Source organism: Carex rostrata, chromosome 18 (genome assembly GCF_964058835.1).
Source record: "Carex rostrata chromosome 18, lpCarRost1.2, whole genome shotgun sequence".
Lineage (NCBI taxonomy): Eukaryota > Viridiplantae > Streptophyta > Magnoliopsida > Poales > Cyperaceae > Carex > Carex rostrata.
In genome coordinates, this window is record NC_135935.1 from 2351562 (window position 1) to 2377452 (window position 25891).

At 34.8% G+C, this 25891-nt stretch overlaps 4 protein-coding genes across 4 annotated transcripts; 1 reads left to right on the forward strand and 3 right to left on the reverse strand.

Annotated features, from left to right (window-relative positions):
- Positions 1-4531: 4531 nt before the first annotated feature.
- Positions 4532-5514, forward strand: LOC144569780 (blue copper protein 1b-like). The gene is made up of 2 exons (XM_078320252.1): positions 4532-4895; positions 4989-5514. The coding sequence occupies exons 1-2, from the start codon at positions 4661-4663 to the stop codon at positions 5423-5425; spliced, it is 672 nt and encodes a 223-aa protein (XP_078176378.1). The 5' UTR covers positions 4532-4660; the 3' UTR covers positions 5426-5514.
- A 3891-nt stretch (positions 5515-9405) lies between these two features.
- LOC144569390 (uncharacterized) lies at positions 9406-10616 on the reverse strand. Its single transcript, XM_078319719.1, has 2 exons — positions 10476-10616; positions 9406-10369 (listed from the first exon to the last, which is right to left on the reverse strand). The coding sequence occupies exon 2, from the start codon at positions 10192-10194 to the stop codon at positions 9562-9564; it is 633 nt and encodes a 210-aa protein (XP_078175845.1). The 5' UTR covers positions 10195-10369; positions 10476-10616; the 3' UTR covers positions 9406-9561.
- A 1112-nt stretch (positions 10617-11728) lies between these two features.
- Positions 11729-13497, reverse strand: CXXS1 (thioredoxin family protein CXXS1). Its single transcript, XM_078319857.1, has 3 exons — positions 13213-13497; positions 12871-12993; positions 11729-12041 (listed from the first exon to the last, which is right to left on the reverse strand). The coding sequence occupies exons 1-3, from the start codon at positions 13312-13314 to the stop codon at positions 11880-11882; spliced, it is 387 nt and encodes a 128-aa protein (XP_078175983.1). The 5' UTR covers positions 13315-13497; the 3' UTR covers positions 11729-11879.
- Positions 13498-16686: 3189 nt separating this feature from the next.
- Positions 16687-22916, reverse strand: LOC144569391 (kinesin-like protein KIN-14H). The gene is made up of 17 exons (XM_078319720.1): positions 22584-22916; positions 22106-22354; positions 21534-21678; positions 21140-21249; positions 20870-20989; positions 20401-20784; positions 20268-20321; positions 20128-20190; positions 19904-19957; positions 19499-19645; positions 19273-19408; positions 19074-19183; positions 18546-18913; positions 18287-18368; positions 17527-17631; positions 17244-17348; positions 16687-17158 (listed from the first exon to the last, which is right to left on the reverse strand). Exons 1-17 carry the CDS (start codon positions 22626-22628, stop codon positions 16982-16984), a joined length of 2454 nt encoding a protein of 817 aa, XP_078175846.1. The 5' UTR covers positions 22629-22916; the 3' UTR covers positions 16687-16981.
- Positions 22917-25891: the final 2975 nt, after the last annotated feature.

The following is a 25891-nucleotide window of genomic DNA, read 5'->3' on the forward strand; positions in this document are numbered from 1 at the left end:
AAATTCGGACCAAAATTTAAATACTGATAGGCATGGAGCAATTGTTTATTTTTTATTTTATTTTTTTGAAGGTCAGACAATTCGATTGATTAAGTTATTTACAAAGCAATTGCTTTATTAAAAACAATCTATTATAATACATTAACAATTAGAGTAATTAGTTGGTTAACATGGTATTAAAGTCAAATATCTTATGTCATGCCCTTCCCCTAGGAAACAGAGTAGGTCCGATGGGCATCGGACCTACTTTGGTTTTAACGAGTTCACTCACCGTCAGATTGTCTTTAGAATTCGCGTCAGAACTTTTGCATTTGCTTTAATATTCGTGCGCACAAATCCTGAAACAAATTAGACGGTAAATCTGTCCATCGGAACCAAACTAGATCCGATGAGCATCGGACCTACACCTTTCCCCTTCCCCTAATGTAACCTGTTATCACCTACTAGGCTACTACACAACAATGGAAATTATCCAATATAGGTAGACATATCACTATCAGGTACAAAAGAAAGCGCACCACCTACTTTTTTTTTTCTTTTTTTATAAAATACTTTCCATATAAGATATTACATGTGAGTAATTGGGTTCGGATTTCTTGACCAGCTAGCGGATCGGATTAAATCAACCGAGATATACTTAATTTCCATTTTTCTCTATTCTTAATGAGGAGGGTTCAAATGCCTCCATGTTTTTGTGCCTCCATCTCTCTCTATCATTTTCAAAGTTCAAATAGTCAATCCGAACCGCTCAATCTAACCTCCATACTAAAATATGTTTGCAGACCAAATTTTATATTTTTAGGAATTTTTTTACTATTTTTTTAGATAGGTACAAAATCAGTAAATCTGAACCATCTAAAAACAGTATTTTTGTACCTATCTAAAAAAATAGTAAAAAAATTTCTAAAAATATAAAATTTGGTCTCCAAACATATTTTAGTATGAAGGTTAGGTTGAGCGGTTCGGATCGACTGTTTGAACTTTGAAAATGATGGAAAGAGATGGAGGCATGATGGAGGCACAAAAACATGGAGGCATTTGAACCCTCCTCATTCTTAATACAACAACAAAGCTGAGCTCTAAAAAAAATTAGATTTTATTTTCTATTTATCTTTAAAGACTTCTTCAATTTTCTATTTACCTCTACACTTTTTATTATATTAATATTTTCTTTAATTCTTTTTTATTTTTCTGTTATTGAGATCTATCTTTTTCTATTATACTCTTGTTTATAAAATTATGTGTGCTTTTACCAACTGCAGGGTAATGTAAATCAGCAAAATTATGTGTGCTTTTACCAACATGATTTAGACAAATACTTCGCAAAATGATAATATAAAACGGTACCAGGCTACCAGCCAACATGTATTGTTAATCGGACTGTTCAACATACCAACAAAAAGTCTCATTCATCCCAAATCAAACTATCTTAAAAATCTCGAGAACAAAGGCTCTCTAAACGAACTTTATGAAATTAATTATGGTCTTCACAAGGTAACACAAAACCACACAAAATTTGACAACCTGATTAACAAAAGCTCAAAATACTTTTAATGCAAGAAATTATAGTTCTCTTTTTGTCACTCCAAGCCACTTTGAGAAGCTCTCGGACTCGGTGTAATCACTGCAAATTCATGTAATTATTCTATCCAAGTAATTGCTTAGATGACCTCATAACATTGGTAGTCCGGTCATTTCCAAAAAAAAAAAACATTGGTAGTCCGGTATACTGTGATACCAGTATAGTGTTGTTTTCAATTAGATCCCAAACATAGCTGTTTTTCTTATCAGCAATACTACCTACCTATTTCACTTAAAAAAGGTTGTAAATTGGTATTGATTATAGTACTGTAGAGCAGCTACTAATTTTGGTTCGCTAACTGTGCATCAAGTAGTGCTGACTCAAGCTGAAGATGTATTGCAGTGGAGATGGGTATCCAACGGTATTTACAGTGCTAACTCGGTGTACAAGGCCATGATCAGCGCTGGGAAAATCAGTTGGCGATTTGTCAGCACTTGGAAATTCCAAATTCCACCAACAGTTCGGCTATTTCTCTTCCTACTGTTAAAAGGAAAAGTGTTAACCAGGGATGTTAAGAGACGACAAAACTTCAATTGCAACATCGAATGCGAAATGTGCAGATTCAATCAACCAGAAACAGCAATTCACTTATTTTAGCCTGTGCAATGTGGGAGATTTGGAAGAGCCGAAATAGGAAGATTTTTGAAAACAAGATGGCGCCAATTGATGTTACAGTGCAGTGGATTGAGGAAGAAGGGACGCTCTGGAAGAATTTTTGTTAATTGAGTCGTGATGAGAAAAGATGAGAATGAATTTAATTTTAATAATCTCTGCTGTTGGAAAGTGAAGCACTTTAGAAGGGAGATAGCTGTAGGTTTTATGTGGATAGCTTTGTGATTCTTGCTTGTAGTGGGTACTGTATCGCTCTGATGTAGGGCTGGCAAAAAAATTCGAGGTTCGTGATTTGATTCAGATTTGATTCGAGTTTAATTCGATTCGAAATGGATTCGAATTGAAACGAACCAAACCAAGTTCGGTTCGGAATTAATTCAAACTAAACCCAAACCTAGCCTGGTTCGATCGAAATGGGTTTGATCATTTTTATGGTTTGAATCTCATAATAACATCGGCCATCCATTTATCTGATGAAATTAAAATCCAAGATAGAGAGTCATAATTTAACTTTGCCGACACTCCCTCGCTCTCAAATCTCAATAACCTAGTTCTCTCTCCACCTCTCCCTAACTCACTCTCCCTCTAGCTCTAAAATCTAGCCGACGCTCTCGGCGACTGGCTGTCTCTCCGGCTGTCACTCCTCTCTCCGGTCTAGATGACTGTCTATCCTCTCTCTTCGATCGTCTCTCATAGTTTATACCAGAAAAGCCGTCTCTGATGTATTTTTTCATGAACAATTTTTCAACTTAAAAACACTCATTTCATAGTTCATACCAGTAAAAGGAAGCCATGTGAATTGTCCCGCGAGGAAAAATTAATGTATAAACTATCGGTATAACTAGGACTGCTAAAAAATAATTTAGTTCGTGATTCGATTCTGGTCGAAAAATGTGTAGTTCGCAATTAATTCGATTCGAAATGGGTTCAGTTCGAAACGAATCAAACCAGGTTTGGTTCGAAATTAATTCAAACCAAACTCAAACCTAAGGTAAGTTCGGTTCGGTTCGGTTCGTTGCCACCCCTACTCTGATGTAACCTCTATAATTTCCTTTTATAATATTCTAACTGACGGCAGCTGTCAGTTCTTTCAAAAAAAAAAAAAAAAAAGATTATAGTACTGTAGAGGGAAAAAAAAAAAAGCTTACCGTCAAGTTAGGTGGGAATGATTCATTAATATTAATATAGAAGGGAAGGGAATCTTTTTCGTAGGCTAAGACTTGTCGAAGCTTGTTTTTCATTCTAGTCCCTAATCCACCCATAAAGAAAAGAAAATTTCAGCCTGGTGATTGATTTTCTGTAGTCTGTACTGTACAAAAGATATATTTGTCTTTTATTATTTTATCGAGAGATTTTATTTAACTGTGGTTAAGTTCAAAATTATTTTGCAATGGACAAATAGAAAAGAGGAGAGAGAACTAAAAGACATATTAAATGTAATAAAGAAAAGAGGGGTAGATAAGAAATTGAAGAACTCTTGAAGGATACATCAGAAATTAACTCAAAAAATTAATTGAAAACTTTCATCTGAGGCTCTGAGCACAGCGTGCGGCGTGCCTTCTGTTGGGGTGCTAACTGCTAACATGTGAATACCAACCACCAAAATGGAGAGATCAAAGTCGTTCTCTCTTGTATATTCTTATCCAACTAACTGCAAACATATATCGAATTATAGGTTCAGAACTCAAGATCTTTTCTTTACATTTGATATAAGGTGACCTCGTGAGAATTATTTATTATACAGTAAATCGTACGGGTACTGTACAGGTTTAATCCAAAGATACAAATATTTAGCAATTTTTCCCTTTTCATTTTTTTTCTTTTTTGCTTTAATTTTTCGACTTTTTCTTCTTTTCTTTTTAATCGAATAAAAAAGATGAGAGGTTGAGAATAGGCTTCTCTAATGGGCATTTAGGTCGTGTTCTCAAATGGTACCAAAGAATGTCCTTTCATTAAAGCAAGGGGATAACTTTGACTTTGAGTATTTTAATGATATTATATCGATCTTATCCTGGAATACTGGTATTCTAATCGAGTAATGGCTACGCACCAGAATGCAATTCAGTAGGAAGACAATTGAATACAATTGATTGACTTTGTCACAGACAAAAGGATTGATTTGATCAACCAAATTACAAGAGATATGACTGGTATATGGTTAACAGCTTGCAAGTTGCAAATCCTAATAACATAATAATTTGACCAACTTACAGGCTTGCTTAGCATTATTCAAATCCATTATGGCCTCATTCCCTGGGCAATACCCTTATTTTTCCTCAAAAAAAAACTATGGCCACATGCCTAGTTATGGAACTAACAGAATTCTAAATTTTCTACGATTGATCCATTACCTCAATAATACCATGTCAACGCGTCGCTATACCTATATATATATATATGCAGTGCATATAAGTTTTTTCAAAAACATTATCCTCTGCTGCCCCTTCCATTTGTTGCATCAGAAAGATGAATATAGTTAAAGTTTTAGTTGTTTTTACTGCATTGGCTGTGACATTGCAATTAGCATTTGCGGCCGGCACGAACTACACTGTCGGTGCACCAGCTGGCTCATGGGATATTAATACTAACTACACCAAATGGGTCTCTACTATCACATTCCATCAGGGCGATAATCTCAGTAATTTAAATATTTTTGGAACTTTTCTTTCTATTTTCAAATATAAAATCTTTCTTCCTGATTGTTAGAGCCGTGCATAACTAAGTTAGCACACCATTTGCATACAATAAGAACTTCAATTTCTAATACTAATAATGGCATCATATATTGATTGGATAATTGAACTTCCGGTCAGGCCTTTGAGCAATAAGATCATTTCTTTCTTCCTTTTTATGTTCCCAGTATTCTCCTATGGACCAACAGCGCACGATGTTTGGGAGGTGAAGGAGAACGACTATAAAGCATGTACCACAGGAAGCCCAATAAAGAAGTACAGCAGCGGAAATGATGTCATCGCATTGACAGAGCTGGGATCGAGATACTTCTACTGCAGCATTAGCAATCACTGCAGCAAAGGCATGAAGCTTCAGGTCTCGGTTGTTCCAAATGATTCCAGCTCACCACCTTCTCCATCTTCAGGCGATTCTCCACCTTCTCCACCTTCAGATGTTTCTCCTCCTCCATCGCCAACAGGTGCAGCAGCTGTGAATGGCATTGGGACCCGTTTGGCAATTGCTCTTGCTCTTGGGGAAATGTTGATGTTCTTTGTCTGATTAATCAAATTTAATTTTGAATGCTTGAATGGAACAGATAGGATGAGAAGTTTTTATGTCAAAATTGATTATTTCGTATATTCTGGATAATTATGACAACATGTCTCGAGTGTATTACCGTGGTTCCAATTATGTCAAAATTGCTTTTATTCTATTTTTTTTGTTGATCAATGTATAATATTTGATTGAATTGGCTTATTTAGTTGATAGCAAACTTGTGAGCAATCACCAACAGGAACTGGAAAATGATAGATGTTCTAATACAGTAATACTATAACCTGTTCGGTACCCGCTTGAATAGTTGGAATAGCTGAATGGTATGCTATTCCGTTTGAACCCCGATATCAAACACGAAAAAGAAATTCAGAATAGCCTTTTCCGCTATTCCAACCCAATGGACGAATAGCGGAAAAGCACTAGTTTTCGGCCGGATTAGTAAAAGTGTAAAACTGTAGCCCCTCCGATCTGCTCTGAGTGGTGCAAAATCTTTCACCACTCACGTACAAGAAATATGCTCCTCCTTCCCCTGATCACAACAACGCCAATTTCGCCTACCCTTTCTCATTCCCCTCCTTGTGTTGTCTCCCTATCGAATAAGGTGAAGAATTTATATTTTGGGCCCTCTAAACTGAGCAATTGTTTTTTTTTTTCCAACGATTTGTAGTGATATATGAAAAAGTTTGAGATTAAGTTATTGCGTAAGTACAAATTGATGGTTCAGAATGGGCTCTTGAATGCTTTGTACATTATTGAGTTGCTAATAAAATTTCTGGTTAACCAGGCATCGGATGGGGCTTTGGTTCATTAAGAATTTGAGCCTTAAATTTTCATGTTAATTAAGAAATATTCTGATGTCATGCTCAGAAAAATTTTGTTGGATTTTTTTTATTGAGGAACTTCGTAAAAAACGAAAACATGTATTCACAATATCTGAAACTTAATTAGATGAGGCCAAATTATGTATATTTAAAGTAAATTTAATCCACCTTGGACAATTGGTTTTGACCAATTTGGATGTCATTGAGACACTTGAGGCTTTAGTCTGAATTGCTGGAAATAGTAGGGTAAAAGATGATAATGGTAGTTTGATTTTAAGCCAAAAACATGTACCTATAATGCAAATTGATTAGATGCTAATTGTAGTTGCATGGTATCTAAAACTTAGCATATTTGAATAAGTTGAAATACTGGATTTTATCTACTCAAAACATGGATTACATATCCGCACATATGTTTGGTAACTGGCACTGATTGAATCTTATTATTACACAGCAGCTTTGGATCCGATAAGCAATATTATATTTTTTTTTTTCAATTAGCGTGTGCTATAGAGAAGACGGCTGCGTAGAGGAAAGGGGCGGAAAGGGAAGGAAGAGACAAGGACGACGCTTCTCTCCGTACAATAAAATCTACACTCTAATTTTGGGGTGAATGATTTCGCCAAAATTATGCGTGATGCTCCCCTCCTCCACATAGTAAAACCTACACTCATGCTTTCCTCCGCTTGCTCTCTGATTCTTATCTTCTGAAGTAAGTGAACTATCCCGGTCAGGTGTGGTATGGGCCAATCTCCCCTTTCCTCCCTTCTCTTTCCCTCTGTTCCCCCTCCAGTGTGCTCCAAAAGAGGGGAGAGAAGGGGTGGGGAGGAGAGAGAAGAGATGACCGGATTTGATCGGACTGTATTTGCTTGCTCCATAACATTAAATTTTGAGAGGGAGAGGAGGGGATGGAAAGATAGATAAGATGAATTATATGTACAAACTATTTAAATTTTGTAACCTCCAAATCGGAGTGTAAAAGAAATTAACCGATGATAGTTTATCATGCTCTCTCTCTTCCCCCACCTTTCCCTCTTTCTTTGTGGAAAGGAGGGAAGGAGAGGAGGGGTGATTGAACCTAGTTACTTGCTCCAATAATATTAATTATTGAGGTATAGAGGAGAAAAAAGGAAGGAAGAGGAAGTAAACTCTATATACAAACTATTTGTATCCTCCAAATTATAATGTAGAGATAATTAATTGTTTACTCCAGTACTTTTTTTTTTCTTTCCTTCCCCTCTTCCTTTGTGAAGCACACCCAGAAAAAAGTGGTTGGATAATCCATTAATGGTCGGTAAAATATGACATGATGATTCATGAATTTTCAAGTCGGTGTGTTAAACAATTTATAACGATGGGTGTGTTATTCCAACTGTCATTTTACCAAACAACATGTTTACTATTTCGAATAGTGCAAAACTATCATTAATCTATGTACTATTCGAATGGTATTATTTTGTAATTATTCCACTTTTACTATTTGAATAGAAAAGTTCAAGCATTATTTCTTAAATTTGTCAAACGAGCACAGTAAGAGGCCATTTTCAAGCAAATTTCAAAATAGAAGACAGTACATGCCCATGCATGCACACCAAAAACTAAAATAAATGTGAATTCAAAATGGAAGACATTACGATGGGATTCACTGACAATAATTTTATTAGATAATCTTCAGAACCTGCTTTTTCAAATCAATTTGAAAAAATAAAAAGTTATAGATATGATGTTAGTCTTATGGATTGGTTGTGTACCAATTTCATACAATTTAAACTATTATTTGATAATCGATCAAATATTATTTCAAAAAAAAAATAGATAATCATCAAATATTTTTATCATTTTTCCATTTTAAATTTTAAGTTATTTGATGAACAATTAAATGTTTATCAAATTCAATTATTGTTTATGTGTATAATGTGCATATTGTATTAGATTATATTCTAACTGTCATATTTTCATATTACAAATTTTTTTTTACGGTTGTAAAATTTTTGGGTAATTTGTTTTCATTGGATCTACCCATTATAGTAAAATTTCCTTCCCCTAATTCCTAGGGAAGAGGGGCTGTCCGATGGCCATCGGACTACTTTTGTGTTCGATGGGTTCTTTCACCGTCAGATCTGCTTTAGGATTCGTGTGTACGGATTTTAAAGCAAATGCGAAAGTGCGGGCGCAAATCCTAAAGCAGATCCGACGGTGAAGAGAACCCATCGAACACAAAAGTGGTCCGATGGGCGTTGGAAGGCCCCCTCTCCCAATTCCTAGAACCAATATTGCTGCTTACTCTTTTTTGACAGTGTAGTTTAGATTCTCTAGAACCCGTGATTTTAGATCACAGTTCACAAGGAAGCAACCGACAAGTTCCATGAGTTGCATTTTTTTGTGGCAACTTCATAATTTGTGGTTATTTTAGATTATGCAATTATTTTTGCATTTTCTTTTCTTTATTATTAAACGGAGAAGACTACAACAGTACAACATACCTCATTTAATATGAGCTCGTGGATTTGTGAAATCATGTCTTTCAAAAATCAATTTAATGCCCAAAATTACGAATGTATACCAGTCACAACATAGAAGATTTAGTAAGAAAATAAATGACTATTCAATTTCATATGAGGTTTACCATATGGATCCAAATCTATTTTGTCGTATCTTTGAAGACAAAGCTAATAATTAAATTTTATTTTTTTAAAAAACCACAACTAACACAGTTAGTTAAAGTAATATGCTCCCTATACCATTAGCTCGCATAGCATAGTGTTTGTCCATGTGTTAAAAGGGGGTTTGTAGGCCATAGCAAAATAAAACGAAGGCTTTAGTTTAGATGCATGATTAGGGCCCTTGTATAGAATAGATCTAGCTACAAAAAATTCGCAAGTACACATTTGCAAGATGAATTATACGAATACCAATTAAAATCTCTATACTTAAGATATATAGGATCAAGAACAGAGTTTGAATGTTGCATTCATCAAATGCTCGATCAATTACAGAAGTCTGAACGCAACATGCTTGTCATTGATCATTCGGAAAAAAAAAAATTTGAAAATATACCATTTTTGGCTATTCTAAACCCCCCCCCCCCCCCCCCCAAACACACACCACCACCACCCACACACACACATATAGACATAGTCACAATCGATAAAACGGTAAAAGTAAGTCGCGATTTAGAAAAAGAAAAGAAAAGGTTGGAAGAATCTAAATTTTACATATCCAACAAATATAAATAAAAAATAAACAGAATTAGCAGCAAAAAAAAGTTAGAAAATAAAGACTAACTAGGTTAATTGAATCAATAGCTGAGCCAAGCAATCATACATGATCCAGGCCCGTGGTTACCAGTTCCGGGCTAGGTGGGCTTACAGTTGTAGCAGGCAGAGGGGTACCAGCATTAGACGAGGACACTGGTACAGGGGGTGGTGGTGTACCAGCATCAGTCGAACCGGGAGTAGATGGTGGTGGCGCAGCGGTATTAGTTGAAGTCATTGCTGGAGGTGGCGGGGCACCCATAGAAATCCAAGTAGTTGGAGATGGCGGTGGCGCACTTGTACTAGTCGAAGTAGTTATAGGTGGTGGGGGGCTGCCAAGGTTATTTGAATCAGATACCGGTGGTGGAGTCGCAACCGGATTAGTAAAAGTTGGTACGGGTGTTGGAGTCGGTATAGGTGAGCCAGAACTCAAAGCCGGGGCAGATGTTGAATTGTCATTCATTGAACCAAAGCTGCTCGACGGAGGCACCTGTGTCGCAAAGGGATTAGGTGCAGTACCAGCTTCAGCCGGAATGGGATCAGCATAAATTGGCCGGCAATTCGCCGACTCACATGCTGGTTTGGTCTTATGTACCCAAGTACGTCGGACCAGACCGAATCCCGCAACAAGACCCACAATTAGAAGTGCTGCTACTAGACCAAAGAAGATCTTGGTAGCCTTGCCTATGTAGCACATTACTCTTTTGCAAGTGTATGTGGTTTACTCTATAGGGAGTGAAGTCTGATAAGAAGGGAAGAAGGTATGGTTGAAGAGAGAGAGGAGGGGAACCAAGAGAAAGGGCAGTTAAGAATGCTAGGTTTTGGGATTTGTTGTTTTTCTGAATTATGGCTGCACGTGAATGCAACTAGGCCTGGAGATCACAGAGAGAACAAGCAAAGAGATAAAAAAAATAAAAAGGGAAAGATGGTATCATTGTCTCCAGTCAAAATGGGAATGGAGACTATGTAAACCCATACGTCTGATGATCTGTGCTGCATTCTTTTGTGCATAGTGTGGCAACTGGTAATGGAGGTGAGTGGAGGTGGAAACATTGGAAAAGCAACTAAATGTAACCAAAAGACCCCATCAAAAAAGCCTAAAGAGAAATTGCCAAAAAAAAAAAAAAGCCTAAAGAGCCCACCAGAGCACATGTTTGGACCATAAAATTTGTACACTAGTGAATATTTATGGGTACAAAGGTTGGTGGATGGGGAAATAAATCCGCTACGATCCTAAAAGGGATTGTAGGGTCCTACGATTTCAAATCCAACCTTTTATTTGTTTTGAGATTCGTGCATGAAAAACAATTTTGATGGAGATTCGCAATACTTAGAAATGAAAGGTTGGATTTGAAATCGTAGGACCCTACGATCCCTTAGGATCGTAGCAGATTTATTTCCGGTGGGTGGTTACTGTCAGGGGCCTCCTATTATGATATACTTGATTTTGGAAACTTTTGCACATTGCCCTGCAATACTGCATGTTAACATATTTCATTCTGGAACATTTTTTGTACTTGCACAGACCGCTAAGATATTATCACACTTCTGCATTAATCATCCTCGTTTAAACCTACTTTGATGTAAGTTATTTCTTTTAATGGCCACATGGACATCAGAACCAGCTGCTTTTTTAAAAGAAAATTGATCACCTCCCCAGGAGGCATCGTAAAATTTACGCCATTGTAGATTGTACCATTTTGTTAATAGGAAACATTTATTATTTGTAGTTAGTATACCAGCTATTAGTTTAATTGGGAGCACAGATCATCATGCTGAGTCAAGTGTCAGGCTGGTATCAGGCTATTACCTTTAGAATTTTTCATCTGAGTTTGTGTCTGTGTACCTTTTTATATTTGGGTATTATAAGACTTCTTTCTTATACTTTCTTTCTGCAAAAATTACCAATATTACCCTTATCTGCAAGGCTAAAAAGAATGCAATTTTTTTGCATCTGTTAAAGAACCCATTATTACCCGAATATTGTAACAAAATTAAATTCCTTCAGGTTCAATCCTTGTTATTCTTGGTTCCATTTCGTAGAACAGCTCTTCGGGCTACAATTCATCGTAAACTCATAGGGGAGTTCCTTTACTCTTAAAATTTGAAGGTTATCCTTTACGCATGTACATTCATTTTAGTGATAAAATTGATGGTCAAGTTTTGCTCACAAGTATTTTATTACAGATTGCTAAAGGATTTCAATGAAAGGAAGACAGGTAAAACACATGTAAAGAGGAAACGAGTCAAAACCTTAAAGAAGCGCACAGCAGTAGTACAAGCATATCTACAAAGGGCTTTTACAACAAGGCACAACTAGATGCAACATAAATCACGTAGTATTGAAAAAGGACTCTATTACAATAATAAAAGCTAGAGGTACTAAACTGACTCAGATAGAGGAACAGTAGTAGATTGCACGCAGGAATCGACCAAATTCTTGATCGCATCAGGATTGGCACCAATGATCTTGCTTATCACCTCGTTATTCCTCATCAAAACAAATGTTGGCATTGCCTTTATCTCCATCTTTGCTGCAACCTCCTGGGTTATTTTAAATTTCATATAGTATATTAGAAGCCACTAAAGTTACCGGATCATTATAATCAATTCAATTTATTTATTTCAAAAACACTGTAGCTTATTTTTGGTGGCCAAAGAATGACAAAACTTTTTTTTTTTTTGCATATCTAACATAGAAAAGATCATTATAACAATTATTCAATTTTTAAAGAATCTACATAATTGTTTCCAGAAAATATAAAAGAAGCATCTCATGTCAGAAGGGCAAAGTAATGGAGACAAATTATGGACAGTTAAACACTGAAACTTGTAGGAATTTTGAAACACACTAATCTTAATGATATGATAGAGGCATAGCTGTAAAATAAAGCACAAGCTTTTCCATAGTGATCTCCTTTTCAGGTCAAATTATATTGTGGTCCCAATTGAATTTGGTAAAAAGATGTTCCAAACATTGAGTCAACCTTTTATCATCTGTTCAAACTAAAGGATAATTATGCTTAAACTTTCACTTTGGTAAGACGAAGGATAATTTGGTAAAAAGATGTTCCAAATATTTAGTTAGCCTATTAACATATGTTCAAACTAAAGGATAATTATGCTTAAAAATGTCAAGAAAACTTTCGCTTTGGTAAGACAAAGTGCAACAAAAAATTAAATGAATTTTCGTTTCAAGCATAAACCACCAAAAGCCCGTCCCAAGCACAAAACAAAATTAAAATTGGTTAAATTATCCAAGCCATATGGCAGCTGATACCAAATAATTACCTGAATAGAAATGGAACAAGAAACCTTCAGTTTGATATAGGCAATTATTGCAAATAAGAAAAGTAGAGAGAAAAGAGAGTACCTTAACTTCATCAACATCTACAAGAAGGAACAAAATATCTTGATAATTATGAGCCAATTCCTCGAAGAATCCATTCATTGCTAGTGATGGTACACACCATGATGCACCAAAATGAACTATTACCTGAATACACAAAAAAAGAATTTAATATTTTGCACAAGTGATCTGCTAATTTAACCTTTTGAACAACAATTTTTCATTCAACTAATCAAAAGGGCCTAACAGTTTAGTCTAACAAAGATACAATCAATTTTTCTTTGGAGAAATATACATTCATATCTCTAAAATTTCACTAATTAAAAAAACAAACAAGCAAAATAACGGAAGGAGGGAGGAACAAACCGAGCAGCCTTGATTAGAAGCTTGGGAGAGGAAGAGGTTCCACGATTCCTCTGATTCTACTTTCACCACTCTTGCCTTGATCATCTCTTCTTGTGCTGCCATCTCTCGCTCTCTCTAGCTTGCTCAAGAAAGGAATGGATAGAAAGTTTATCCAATTGCGTTATTTCTAGGTGAAGATGCCGCGGTCAGAAACAGTGGGAAAGGGTGACGAAACCGCCTCGGTGGATTAGAAACCCGTAGAAGGAAGATTTGGTGTTTATCCAGAAGGACCCCATTAAATGAGAAATTTGTGTGATTCATTTCTAATCATTTGGTCTCTTTCGCACACTACTATGATATTTTTTATCGAGCATGGGTAAAGATTGGTGACAATGAAGTTTTCACAAATTTCGACGATATCAATTATCAAGACTAGAGAATCTTATTTTTTTGAGCGTACGTGTGACCTTTTCTTATTTTTCCAACAAAACGAAATGATATCAATTTAATCAAAATGATCTAATGTAATTAAACAAATTCAATTAATCTAATCAGCCAACAAAAATAAATCAATTTAATTTAAATAATCCAATTCAATTCAATTAATCAAATCAACTAATAATATTAAATCATTTTAATTAGCAGACCCCCTAATGGGTCGCAATGAACCATTATCCTGCTACTTTTAATTTTTTTGAAAAAACGACGGTACCAATTTAATTTTTTTTTTCCTTAATGGTATGAATAAAAAAATTAGGGAGGTATGACTTGATCTGACTAATAAATAATATTGACAATCGTCCATAATAAATATTAAATATAAAAGAAACATGGACTTACTGCGGTTATACAAGTTCTCATCTCTCTTTAAAGAAATTCAGATTCAATTTTCGAAAATACATCTAAAATATATTGAGATGTATCATAACTCTTTAATAATAATATAATAAGAAGAAGAAAATTAAATATAAAAAGTATTATAAACAAAATTTACATGGTGTATCATGCCAATGGATCATGAAGATTTCCTTCCTGTTAAACGACCCGTGTTTTCTATTAATAGAAAAACAAAAAATATCAAAAAAGGAGTACAAAATCACGAAATTTTAAAATATAGGAAGAACGTTATAATCTATAACGTTCAATTAATCTGATTGCTAATTAACCTCCAAAAAACATATTGTAGCTAGACGTTCTGCTTGAATCAGATTCATATTATTTAAATAGTTATTATTAACAGTTTTTCTCGCATAACAAATTTACACCATTATGTTATATAAGAACAATAAAATATGAAATCAGAACAAAAAAACAAAAAACAAAAACAAAACTGTCCGAATATTATAAACTATAACTTCCAACTATAGTGCATAATTTTTAGAGTTAATTAGGGATTGAATTAACTGAACGTTACAGACTATAACATCCACTTACATAACGTCCACTTACAGTGTTTTTTTAGTTAATTAGCAATCAAATTAACTGAAAATTATATACTATAACGTCTACCTACGTGCTCTGAACGTTATAGTCTATAACGTTCCTCTTATATTTCAAAATTTTCTGATTCTGTACCACTTTTTCAATATTTTTTGTTTTAATTTTCCTACAATAAAAAAATTGGATTTAACGATTCACCAAAGTGATTTAAATTTTTCAATGATTAAAATTAAGAACCATCAATGCAGTAAAATTTGATTAGTACGCTATAAGTACATGGAATAACATATATCAACAAATTTTCTTTTCCAATTTGAAGCTTACTTGAACTAATATTTTTAAGAGAAAAGGTAATGTTCCCTGGGCTACAGTTCTCCGAAAATCTCCGTGTATAAAAGTCTTCTCTTTTTAGCTTAGTTCTGGCGCGCTTTCAACTGCCACAACTGCCATAATTTAAACTGCCATAATTTCAAGTACAGTATGTATGTTTACAGGATAATATGTGTATGTTTATAAGATTATATGTGTATGTTTATATGATTATATGTGTATGTTTACAGGATAATATGTGTATGTTCACATAAGGTGGTCCCCAACAGCTATCACGCGTTTTTATGTTGACAGGATTTGTTGAATTAGTTTACATGATTTAGTATTGATATTTACATAATTAGTTAAAAATATCCGAGAATTTTTAAGAGACTGGAGTTGGAGAACTGTTAGCTGCTTCCTACTTTTAATGTTATCTACATTATGAAGCATCCCTTGCCTTGGCTGGTAAATATTTTGGTAGTGCTATGATAAATTAATATGAATCTACTTACGGGGGTAATCAGGAAGGATTTCAAATGTCTTTATTTTTTGTTCCCAGAGATATCTTTATTTTCAAATTTTAAAAAATTAGAATTTAAAACTCAAATATCAAAATAAAACTATGAAATCTCTTTATTATTTTTTCTATTCATATGTAAAAGATTACATCATTTTGATTTTGTTTTAATTAGCATCAATAGCTTGCAAAAACAAAATACACTAATGTGAATAATTTTAAAATGTTGATTATTTAACTTATCAATTCATATAATTATACTGAGAAAGAATATTTCTGTGCATGTAGTGAGAAATAATATTAATCACATCTAAGTTTTAACAGTTTTGTTACGTAATGAGAAAAAATATCAATCACATATTCACATGTAAGTTTTAATAGTTTTATTTTAGCATATGAGATTTACAATTTTGATATTAGAAAATTAAATGGAGGAAAAATTTGGGGCATAAAAAAGGATGCATTGGAATTTGGAACACCCCTTGCCCATAATTTATGTTAAGAAAATTTTTTGAAAATATTTATTGAGGGGCTAGGCTACTATGACATTGGTGTTATTTGAAATTAAATAACACCAACTTTTAAACCCTTAGATCTGCCTTGAGATTCGTACAAAATAAAGTGCTTGAACAGTAAAAGCGGATATTACGAATCTCAAGGCAGATCTAAGAGTTTAAAAGTTGGTGTTATTTAATTTCAAATAACACCAATGTCATAGTGGCCTAACTCTTTATTGAGATAAGCGGCGCATAATTACCATTAGACACCTTAGAGAAAAAACGATAACTTTTAGTTATAGACCGCTAGTCACTTTGGCCATGTTTGGTTGTGGAGTAAGAGGTGGAGTAAATCCCTTACTCCACGCTTAAGGAGCCAAACAAGGAGTAACTTAAGCGGTTTAAGATGGAGTAAGATTTGAGCTAAACCAGAGTAACTTACACCACCTAGAGAGGTAGTTTAGCTTACTCCACCAAACATGGTTAACTTACTCCGGTTTAGCTTGGAGTAAGAAATTTAATCCGGTTTAACTTTACTCCACAACCAAACATGACCTTTGTTATTTACCCTGCCAGCTTCGATCTCTTTATTTTTTTAAGCACAGAGAGGAGACAACTTCAAGTATATGTAAATCAGCAGCTGTACTATTTATAAATCACCCTTCTGGTACGAAATAAAATCTTAGTGAGATGACCAAAACTGCCTCAAAAGCATTTTGCAGTGAATTGAACCCAAATTGCATACAGATTTAGATGGGAAAATGGTAACATCTTTTCTCCATTGTAGAAAGAAATTACTAATCAGGGTACTAGTATACACTAGAAAATACAACTCTACCACACAATCATGAGTTGAATGTACCAGTTAACAACTCTACCACACTATCATATCATTAAGTCATTCGAGAAAGCACTCTAGCTTTCTCTGGAATGTCAAGTAAATAATCAAAACCAGATATAAAACAAAAAATAATCAAACCCAACACTCATGCCAACAACACATGGCATACCCAGCTAATCAGCATCAACCAAGGCGTGAATCAAGTAGCTTCATCTGCTGAGTTTGCCGCCTTGGGACGCCAATCTCACAGGCATTGACCCGAGCAGCAAATCGGAGAGAGCAGAGGGTTTCACCTGCCGAGGGAACCTCAGGTGAAACATTAACAAACATCAGTGTCTTGGAGTCCCCACCTAAACAAGGCTGCAGATATGTTTACAAAAATAAAGTTAGCAAAACTGTCAATTGGGAACAATCCATACAACCATTAAGGGAGCAACAAATTCACCTGTAGGAGGTAGGTCAGCTTTGAGTTGCGGAAAGGAACATGGTCTTCTTTCTTGGCCAGAGAGAAGATCACATCACTTAATGCAGACAAGCTTTTATTTATGGCCTATGCAACAAAAACACAAAACACATGTTAGAAACAAGAGGTTCAAAATATAACTATTAATGTTTAAAAGATAATGTAGACAAGCTTTTATTTATGGCCTATGCAACAAAAACACAAAACACATGTTAGAAACAAGAGGTTCAAAATATAACTATTAATGTTTATAAGATAATATAACCTGAGTCTCTTTGAGCCGGTCACCAGTAGCTCCACTTTTAGCAAGGCGCTCGCTTCCAGCCAAGTCAATAAGATTCAAAACACCCTGCACTTGCTGCTCCGTTTTCTGCTTAGATACAGACAACAAGTCAAACATCAATTGTACAAATAAATCTTAACAGGTGCAATTTGAGAGTTATCTTAGGTGAGCTTAAACTCGCCTAGAAATTTTGTTGGGAGCTTAACCTCAAAAAACATCAGATCTATTTCAAATGACAAACTTAAAGCTAATTTTAATCTACCTAGCAGCTAAGCCAAGATTCCAAATTTTTCATATTTTGGAATAGTTTTGTAATAAAGATTAAGGTCAAAATTAATGAAAAATGAATTTTAAAAAACAACTTATTGTAGAACCACCAGATCTTTAGCAAAACAAACTCAACAGATGAAAATTTTGACATGTAAGCCTTTAGATTCCAAATTTTAATCTACCTAGCAGCTATGCTTTTGGAATCCAAATATTTCACTTTTTGGGATTGCTTTGTAATTAAGATTAAGGTTGAAATTAATGAAAAATGAATTTAAAAAACTAGCTTGTTGTAGAACCATTAGATCTTTTGCAAAACAAACTCAACAAATGAAAATTATGACATATAGATGGTTGGCTCATCAAAAAGACAGTCTTGTTCAAATTCATCAGATGAAGTCTAATCTGATGGTAGTTGAAGACTCACGAGTGAAGACAACAGTTACGCAACTTTACTGAAGTTGACAAGACTGACCTTATTGACACCAGATATACGCAGGGTGAAGACACAATGGCTCCGAGATGATTGCTCATTCATCTGTGTTCGGCCTACTGACCTAAATAAAGAACATTCACGTAAATCTTTTTCCAACACTATTACCGGATATTAGGTAAGTAAAAATGATGAAATTGTCACTACAAGAAAAGGGCACCAGCCGAGAACATTGTTTCCTCAATTGTTAATCTGATATTTCAACAAAGTAGAACTAAAATGTATAAAAAAGTAGAAAAACCTGCTCTGCTCAGCTTGTCTCAGAATTCGGTCTACATCCTCTTGGCTGTGGACATCCTCAATTGTAAGATCAGAAACAATTGTGTTCCCATTTGCATCATGCTTAATGCTGTACTGCTTGCCATTGCTTACCTCAGGACCCATACCGGTTTTGCCCGGCAGGAGCAGGTCCCGAATTGTCTCATTGTAAATTTCAAGCATGGATGCCTGCATGCAGTACTCCCAACCCTCGCTTGTTAGAGCACGTGTTGTCTCAAAAATCTGATGCAATGACCTCGGTATCATACCCTTCTCACCGTCTGATGACCGCCTCCCCATCATTGTGTATGTTTTGCCAGACCCAGTTTGCCCGTATGCAAATATGCAAACCTACATTGCAAGTGGTCAAAAAGGAACAAAATAAGAAAGAAAAATAGGGCAAGAATGAGAGGTAATACAAAAAATTTAAATAATATTTTCCAGAGCTTTTCTTTGAAAACTACTTTTCAGAAATTGTAAAAAAGGAGAAAAAATAAATAAAGAAAAGAACCTTGTAGCCATCAAGTGCACTCTGCACAAGCTGTGAAATCTCAACAAATACATCTTGTTGCGAGGAGTCAGGGCCAAATACCCGATCAAACGTGAATGAGTATTTCTGAGCTGTTTATGCAAAATAAAAACACAAGTGTCAACTGCTGAAGCATAATAATGGGATGGCCAACATGGGAATGTAAATTCCAACATCATACTTTGGTTTGCCAGATCAATTCCTCTTCCAACCAAGTCAGTACTGGTGGGAAAGGAAATAGCCGATCCGTCATACACATTGCCATCAGTTATAAATGGTCTGACCCGGCAAAAGACTCTTATGTTTCCCTTTAGCTCCTGCATTTACAAGCCAGTCAAGAATAATACATTAGAAAAAGGTATATCAGAGCCTATTTCATAGAACACACACACGCACACACAGATTACCAGAATTGTATTGTGCAGCCTCTTGCGTAGTGCCTCCCCTTCTGAAATCCGTGCCTCAGCCCTTGCTAGCTGTTCTCTGAGGTCCCTAATTGTCCTATCTGCATTTTCGAACCGAGTAATGGCCTGAACTCCAGAACTGTCTGCCAGCTGGCACAAGATAGGTACGCAAATTATCTCTCAAATAGTTACAAAAAATAAAAGAAAAAAAAATCAAACAAAAGTAGACCTGTATGTACTTAATGTTAATGGGGTTATTAACTCAGCCTCCCTTCCACATGAAATAAAACGAAAATAAAAGAATCCAGATCCCGTTTTACAGTTGGTCTGGAAGACTGGAACTTATCAGTCAGTACCATACTGGGTAATAGCAGAACAAAAAAAATGGGAGATATTGTAAAAACTAACCTCCAGCTTTATGTTTAGGGTCTCGACTTGCTCTCTGTGTGCAATAACAGTTTCCTGAACAGTAAAATCTAATGTCAAACTTGTAAACCAATAACATTTTACAAGAATCCAAAAAAAAAAAAAAGAGTGTTAAGATTCCACTTTACCTGTTCTGTGGAACTTACCAGAATTATCTAAAACAAGAAGAACAAGAGTGGGAATTTAAGTCTTTGCCAGCAACATACCTTTAATTTCTTATTACAGGCATGAAGAAGACTTTGAAGCTCTTTGTTAGCAGTTGTTGTCTCCTATATGATGCTTCTATCATCAAAAATCAATACTCACACAACAAAAGAAGAAGAAAGAAACCAGTGGAAGAACTAACCGTCAGTCTTTCATTGAGAGACTGGATTTGCTCCCTTTGTGCTTCACATTTTCTCTGAAAAATCCAACTACATGTCAATAATCACAGATTACAAAAAAACTACAGCAGTTATATACATGCAAATAAAGCACACCTCAAGTTTGCTAGCGTCAAAGGTAACCAGCTCCAGTTGTTTGGTCAATCTTTCCTTCAAGCTCTCTTGCTGGGCCTCGAGGCTCTCAACTTTCGCACAAGCGGTGTTGCGTGCAGCTGTAACTGTCTGCAACTGATCCCGCAAGTTGTCCCTCTGACTCAATGCCTCTTGCTGGGATGACTGGGATGCTGCAAGCTGAAGGCGAAGAGAACCAACCTGATCCTTCAAGTTGCAGTTGTACTCACTCATAGCATTCTTCTCCCTCGTCAGTTTCTGAATAGTCTCTTCATGCTTAGCCTTATCCTCCTGCAAATTACTGTTATACTGCTGCAGGCTGGTGTTATACTCCTGCAGCCTCTTACTATTATCCTGCACCATCTTCAGCTGAAAACCACCAATTTTATTTTTAATTTTAAACTACCACAAGTTGAAAAGTTCATAGTTAGAAATTTTGTAAGAAAACTATTACCTGATCTCTGACCCACTTTGCCTCATCCCTGACCTTCTCCAGCTCTTCTCTAAGGTTTGCAAGTGAGCTATCGGCAACTTGTTTCAAGGATTTCTCATTCTCATAAGCCTCGATGGCAGCCTGAAATAGTTACCCAATAATAGTTAAGAGAAATAAAAAATTAATGCTTCAATTATCTAACAATTAAATTGTAGGATGTCCATTTAGGAGCTGCGTCCTACAGTAAAATTTAAACCTTGAGTTGAAAATTGTCTTTGAAATTTTGCTTACTATTTTGCGAGCCTCCTCTTTCTTCAAGGATTCTTGGATAGAATTCATCTCTCTCGTCAACTCTTCTAAAGAGGCAGTGAGCTCTGAGATCTTGTCACTCAATGCCGACTCTAAAGAACACAAAAACCCACAGCTTAGACTAAATATTAAGGAACTTTTGTGAATACGAAGGCACACTAGCTTGCTGGGTCATGACCAGGCTTTTCATCACTGTAAAACTAGAACACATTTTAGCAGTCATCTTGGTACAAAAGCGAAATAATACACTCTACAGGGGTAAAGGAGAGAAATTGTATACCTAGAAAAAAATATTGTTTTTTTTTTCTTTTACTTTAGGTGATGAGCGAAATAAAAAAAAGAAAACTACATAAGAACATAATTTTTCAAATTTCACCTAGCTCAGAGTGCCTTTTCTGTTCACCCTCCAAGTTAGTCTTGAGAGATTCTTGTTCAGCAAGGTAGCTATCAACTTGCTCCGACAACCAAGTTATACAAAGCCTCAATTTCTTTATATATTCACTTTGCTGCTCGCATTTCCCCTTTTAAATGAGTAGAATATAATTATTATGCATCAGTAAAAAAAATTGATATGAGCGATGCATTTCCCTGAAAATATATGAAAAATCACAAGAATTCAAGAGAAAGAATCCCGTATAATCTTTACATCACTATCTCCATGAAAAGACACCTTATGCCCTTTTTTGTCAACCCCGCTTTTCATGAAAATTTTAGAATGGGGAGATAGCTAGGTTAGGTACTTAAAACAGATGAAGGAAAGGAGTATGATTTCCAGTGTTCTTCAGGGATAAATGAGAATAAAAGTATACTTAATATTGAAAGGGCGCAAAACATTGGTACGTATATTTGCATATGTCAGTTTAAAACATTTCAATCAATATTTAGGAATTATGTTTATAAGAGAAAGCCTAACAACCCATTTTGAGAAGGCATTTAAAAATGACATACCTTGATGTCATTTTTCTTGGTTCTTAATTTCTCAGCCAGAAGCCTCTCCACATCTTCTTTACAAGTGAACTCAACAATGCTTCCATTTGTGCTTCCGGCATCTGACATGTTGTCAGGATGGACTCCAGAGTTGACACTGGCTCCAGCATTAATGGTAGACAGTACTGACCGGGCTCTTGGGTTGGTGGGCCCAGCTGTCTTAGTGAACCCAACTCGCCTCCGTTTAGAAGCCTCATCAAAGTTCTCCTTCTGCAATTTTGAAATATGAAGCCCATAGTAATACATATTTAGTTAAGAGCAATAACTGCTTCTAATCAGAACAGAATTTTTTCCACAGTTTGTTTAGAAATGATAACAGAAATTTCTATAGAAAAAAAAATGAAAAAAAGAGATCAAGAAAAGGTTCGGGTAACTTGTACAACATTTCCAATCTACCAGATCTGAGGAAATATAGAACAGATCGAGAAAAGAAAATTACCTTTAAAGGGCTACGAGGTGTAGTCGGAGGCCTGAACGAAGACATTGCCAGGTCGAAGAGTAAAGTAATTAGTTGTAATTACTAAGATAGAGTTGAATTAGTGTTTAAAGGTGGAGAGAGAATGAGAAGATGCTTTTGATTTTAGGCGGGCCTTTGAGTGAGATGGAAGCAAACATAAAATCTCAGTGGCTACTCTTGCAAAATCGTCAAATCGATCCTCTCCTTTGACGCCAAGCAAGGAGTTAATAATAGCGCTTTCTGAAGAATTGAATGGAGACTTGTAAAAATAAAATCAGGTTTAGGGTTTCTGATTTAGGGAAAATGAGCCAAGAGGGGTTCTAAGAATCGGAGAAGGGAGGAGAGGGATTCGAAATATTTTGAAAAGAGGAGCGGGGTTGGTGGAACGAATCGACTATTATGCCCTTCACAAAAAAAAAAGCGATCCTGATGGCAAAGCAGTGTCAAAGACTGTGGTATTTTGGTAATTAAAAGGGTAGAGAGGGTTATATGAAAGTCTGTCCTTAAACGGTCATATCCTCTCACGTGATCTCGAGTTTATGTTCTCCAGTGTGAAAAATACTGGACATATCTCCATTCGACTCCAATGCACAACACAAGCAGCAATGAGTCCGCATCGTCTGCATCAACTCAAAAGATCTTTTGAGTTAATATATATCGGCCGTCCGATTGTAAACGGAGTCCATCTAGCCTCTGTCTAAAACATAATGGTTTTTAATATTAGTGCGGATTTAATTCATACGAATCTGAAAGCTAATTAAACGGTCTAGATGCATTAACTCAAAAGATTCATTTTTGAGTTAATGCAAAGGATACGAATTCAGCAGTAGGCAATAAGCATAGTGCATTGAATCGTTCTACCGGCTCCTAAATACGGAAATAATCTGCTGTTATTTCACGCACGAATCTTAACGATGACCAACGGTTGAAATCAGAGTAACAGGTTCCAATAACAGCATCCTGTTATTCCTCTGGAATAACAGATTTATTTTCCCTAAATACTCCGTTTGATACTTTGATGTTCACATCATCTTCCGAAATAAGGTATGATAAGGTAAAAAAAATTATTCGGAAGAATTTATTTTTCACTATCTCAATTACTCTTATGGTGCTTCTTACCTCTACTTTAAAAAAATAACTATTGATGTTTTAATTTTATTTTAAAATAATAGATTTTCCAATTAAATAATATTAAAGTCATCAAAGTAAAAGCAATATTCACATAAAACTATTGTCATCATCAATACGAAATATACAATAATTTTGTTATTATATATCAATAAGTTATTAAATTAAACTTAAAGTTAATTATATTATTATTATTTTTAAGGTATCCTAGAAACTAAAAATAATAATAGATAACGGTGGCATCAATGACGATGATTAATATTAATATTATAATACTAATCAAAATATTCTCATTATAAAAAATATTTTAATATACAAAATAATAATATTGCCATTATCAATATTATTAAAAATATTACTAAAAAAAATAATAGCGAGAGCCTTCATTGTAACCCTGTCATTGTCTAATCTAGTATGAACCAATGTTGTAAAAAACGGCCTTAACGGCCAATTAATTGGCCGTTTAATCGGATACGGCGGCCAAACCGTCACGAATACACTTAACGGAGTACTTTTTGCGGATTTTTCCAATTAATCGGCCTTTTTCTGATTAATCGGCCGTTTATTCCCGTTTTTTCCAAATTTTTTCAGAAATTTTTTTTTCCGCATTGAATTTTTTTTTTATGTGATAGTGTGTAAAATAAGTGTTATAAATCATGTATTGTAGTTTTATTTGTGCTTGGACATACATTCAATATGTTTTATATATGTTTTTTCTTCTTACTTACTTTAAATTTGATTAATTCTTCTTCTATTTATTTATCAATTTTTTTTCTTACTAATTACTAATGTAATTTTTTCAATTAGTACGACATATTCATTTATGAAACTAAGTTGTTGTTATAAACTAAATTTAGTGATTTTATGTTAGAATGTTTTATTTCTTTCACATAATATGTTATTAGCATTTGAAAAAAGTTTAACTCTTGAATTTATTTTTTCATTAAATAAATGTGTTATTGACACATGTAAAGTACTTGTACGTTAAAAAAAATAAGTACAGTGTCATGTTATAATAATGAAATTAAGTTAAATTAAGTTTATTTGATAAGTTTAATGAGTTAAATAAATTATTTTTAATAAATTATGATATATATACATAAATTTAATAAAAACATTAAATTGTCCGCATAATTCTGATTAATCGGCTGCATACCGATTAATCGCTTGACGATACCCCGTCCGTCCGACGACCGCATACCGTTATTTACAACACTGATATGAACTGCCTTTCGTTTTCCTTCAGCTTTTATGAATCGGACTTTCAGCTGGTGAGGAACTCAAAATAATAGAGGTTTTGACCAGTATTCTTGGTGCATTCAATTTGCAATAGGGATCTTTTAGCCAGAATTGCAATTTTGTACAAACAGGGTAGCATTTTAATCAGTGTTGGTACCAGCACTTCTTGTAGGTTGACTTGGTGCTGAAAACAGTACCAGTGTATGTTATAAGTACATGGGAGAATACATATTTTTAGAGGTGGGTTTTTTTATTAATCATGATTATATTAATTATTAAATATCTTTTATATGTCTGATATTAAGGGACGAGACTATATCGAGTTTTGTGATTTCCAGATCTGATCTCCGTGTTATCAATTTTTCGAAAGAAAGATTGGGGGGTGAGAACACAGACTCACCTAAAAGGAAAGACTTTGAAAGGAATTTCTCACCTAAAGAGACGGCTCTGTGTTCTCAAGTTCTCTTTTTATTTTTAGATTTTGATGTTGGTATTTCTATGATTATTTTCTAATTAATTTAAATTTATTCACCGTCTCTGAAAGCAAGTACTAGAGAGGTGGTTAGATGTGACGCCACATCCACTATCGTGAAATCCGATGATATAAAGGTACCATAATTTGCTCGTAGATATTATGTCAAAATCAAACTGCTTAAAATAAGTAAAAAAATCAATAGACGATCAACTCAGAGGATGCGAATTCATATTTAGAGATGGTTGAAAGCATGATGTCATCATTTTTATGATAATTTACGTGGATTAATTTGGTTAGATGTCTTTAGACTTTGAATCGTTTATTTTGAAAAATGAGAAGAAATCAAGTTACAACAATTTTTGAGTTACAACAAGTATTTTTTATATTTTCAAAGTTCAAATCAACAATCCAAATTGTTAGATGTGATCTCTACAATAAAATGCGCTTA

Bases quoted from the DNA above. Each gene is read 5' to 3' on its own strand.
- LOC144569780 (XM_078320252.1), top strand. From the start codon at position 4,661: ATGAATATAGTTAAAGTTTTAGTTGTTTTTACTGCATTGGCTGTGACA. The intron at 4,896-4,988 runs GTTAGAGCCGTG...ATATTGATTGGA, and splicing joins TAAAATCTTTCTTCCTGATT to TAATTGAACTTCCGGTCAGG.
- LOC144569390 (XM_078319719.1), bottom strand. From the start codon at position 10,194: ATGTGCTACATAGGCAAGGCTACCAAGATCTTCTTTGGTCTAGTAGCA.
- CXXS1 (XM_078319857.1), bottom strand. From the start codon at position 13,314: ATGGCAGCACAAGAAGAGATGATCAAGGCAAGAGTGGTGAAAGTAGAA. The intron at 12,994-13,212 runs GTTTGTTCCTCC...TTGTGTATTCAG, and splicing joins CTTCTAATCAAGGCTGCTCG to GTAATAGTTCATTTTGGTGC. The intron at 12,042-12,870 runs GTACTCTCTTTT...AAAATAACCCAG, and splicing joins TAGATGTTGATGAAGTTAAG to GAGGTTGCAGCAAAGATGGA.
- LOC144569391 (XM_078319720.1), bottom strand. From the start codon at position 22,628: ATGTCTTCGTTCAGGCCTCCGACTACACCTCGTAGCCCTTTAAAG. The intron at 20,785-20,869 runs GTAATAGTTTTC...GGTGGTTTTCAG, and splicing joins CAAAGTGGGTCAGAGATCAG to CTGAAGATGGTGCAGGATAA. The intron at 18,914-19,073 runs GTTCTTTTCTTT...CTTGCAATGTAG, and splicing joins GTGCACTTGATGGCTACAAG to GTTTGCATATTTGCATACGG.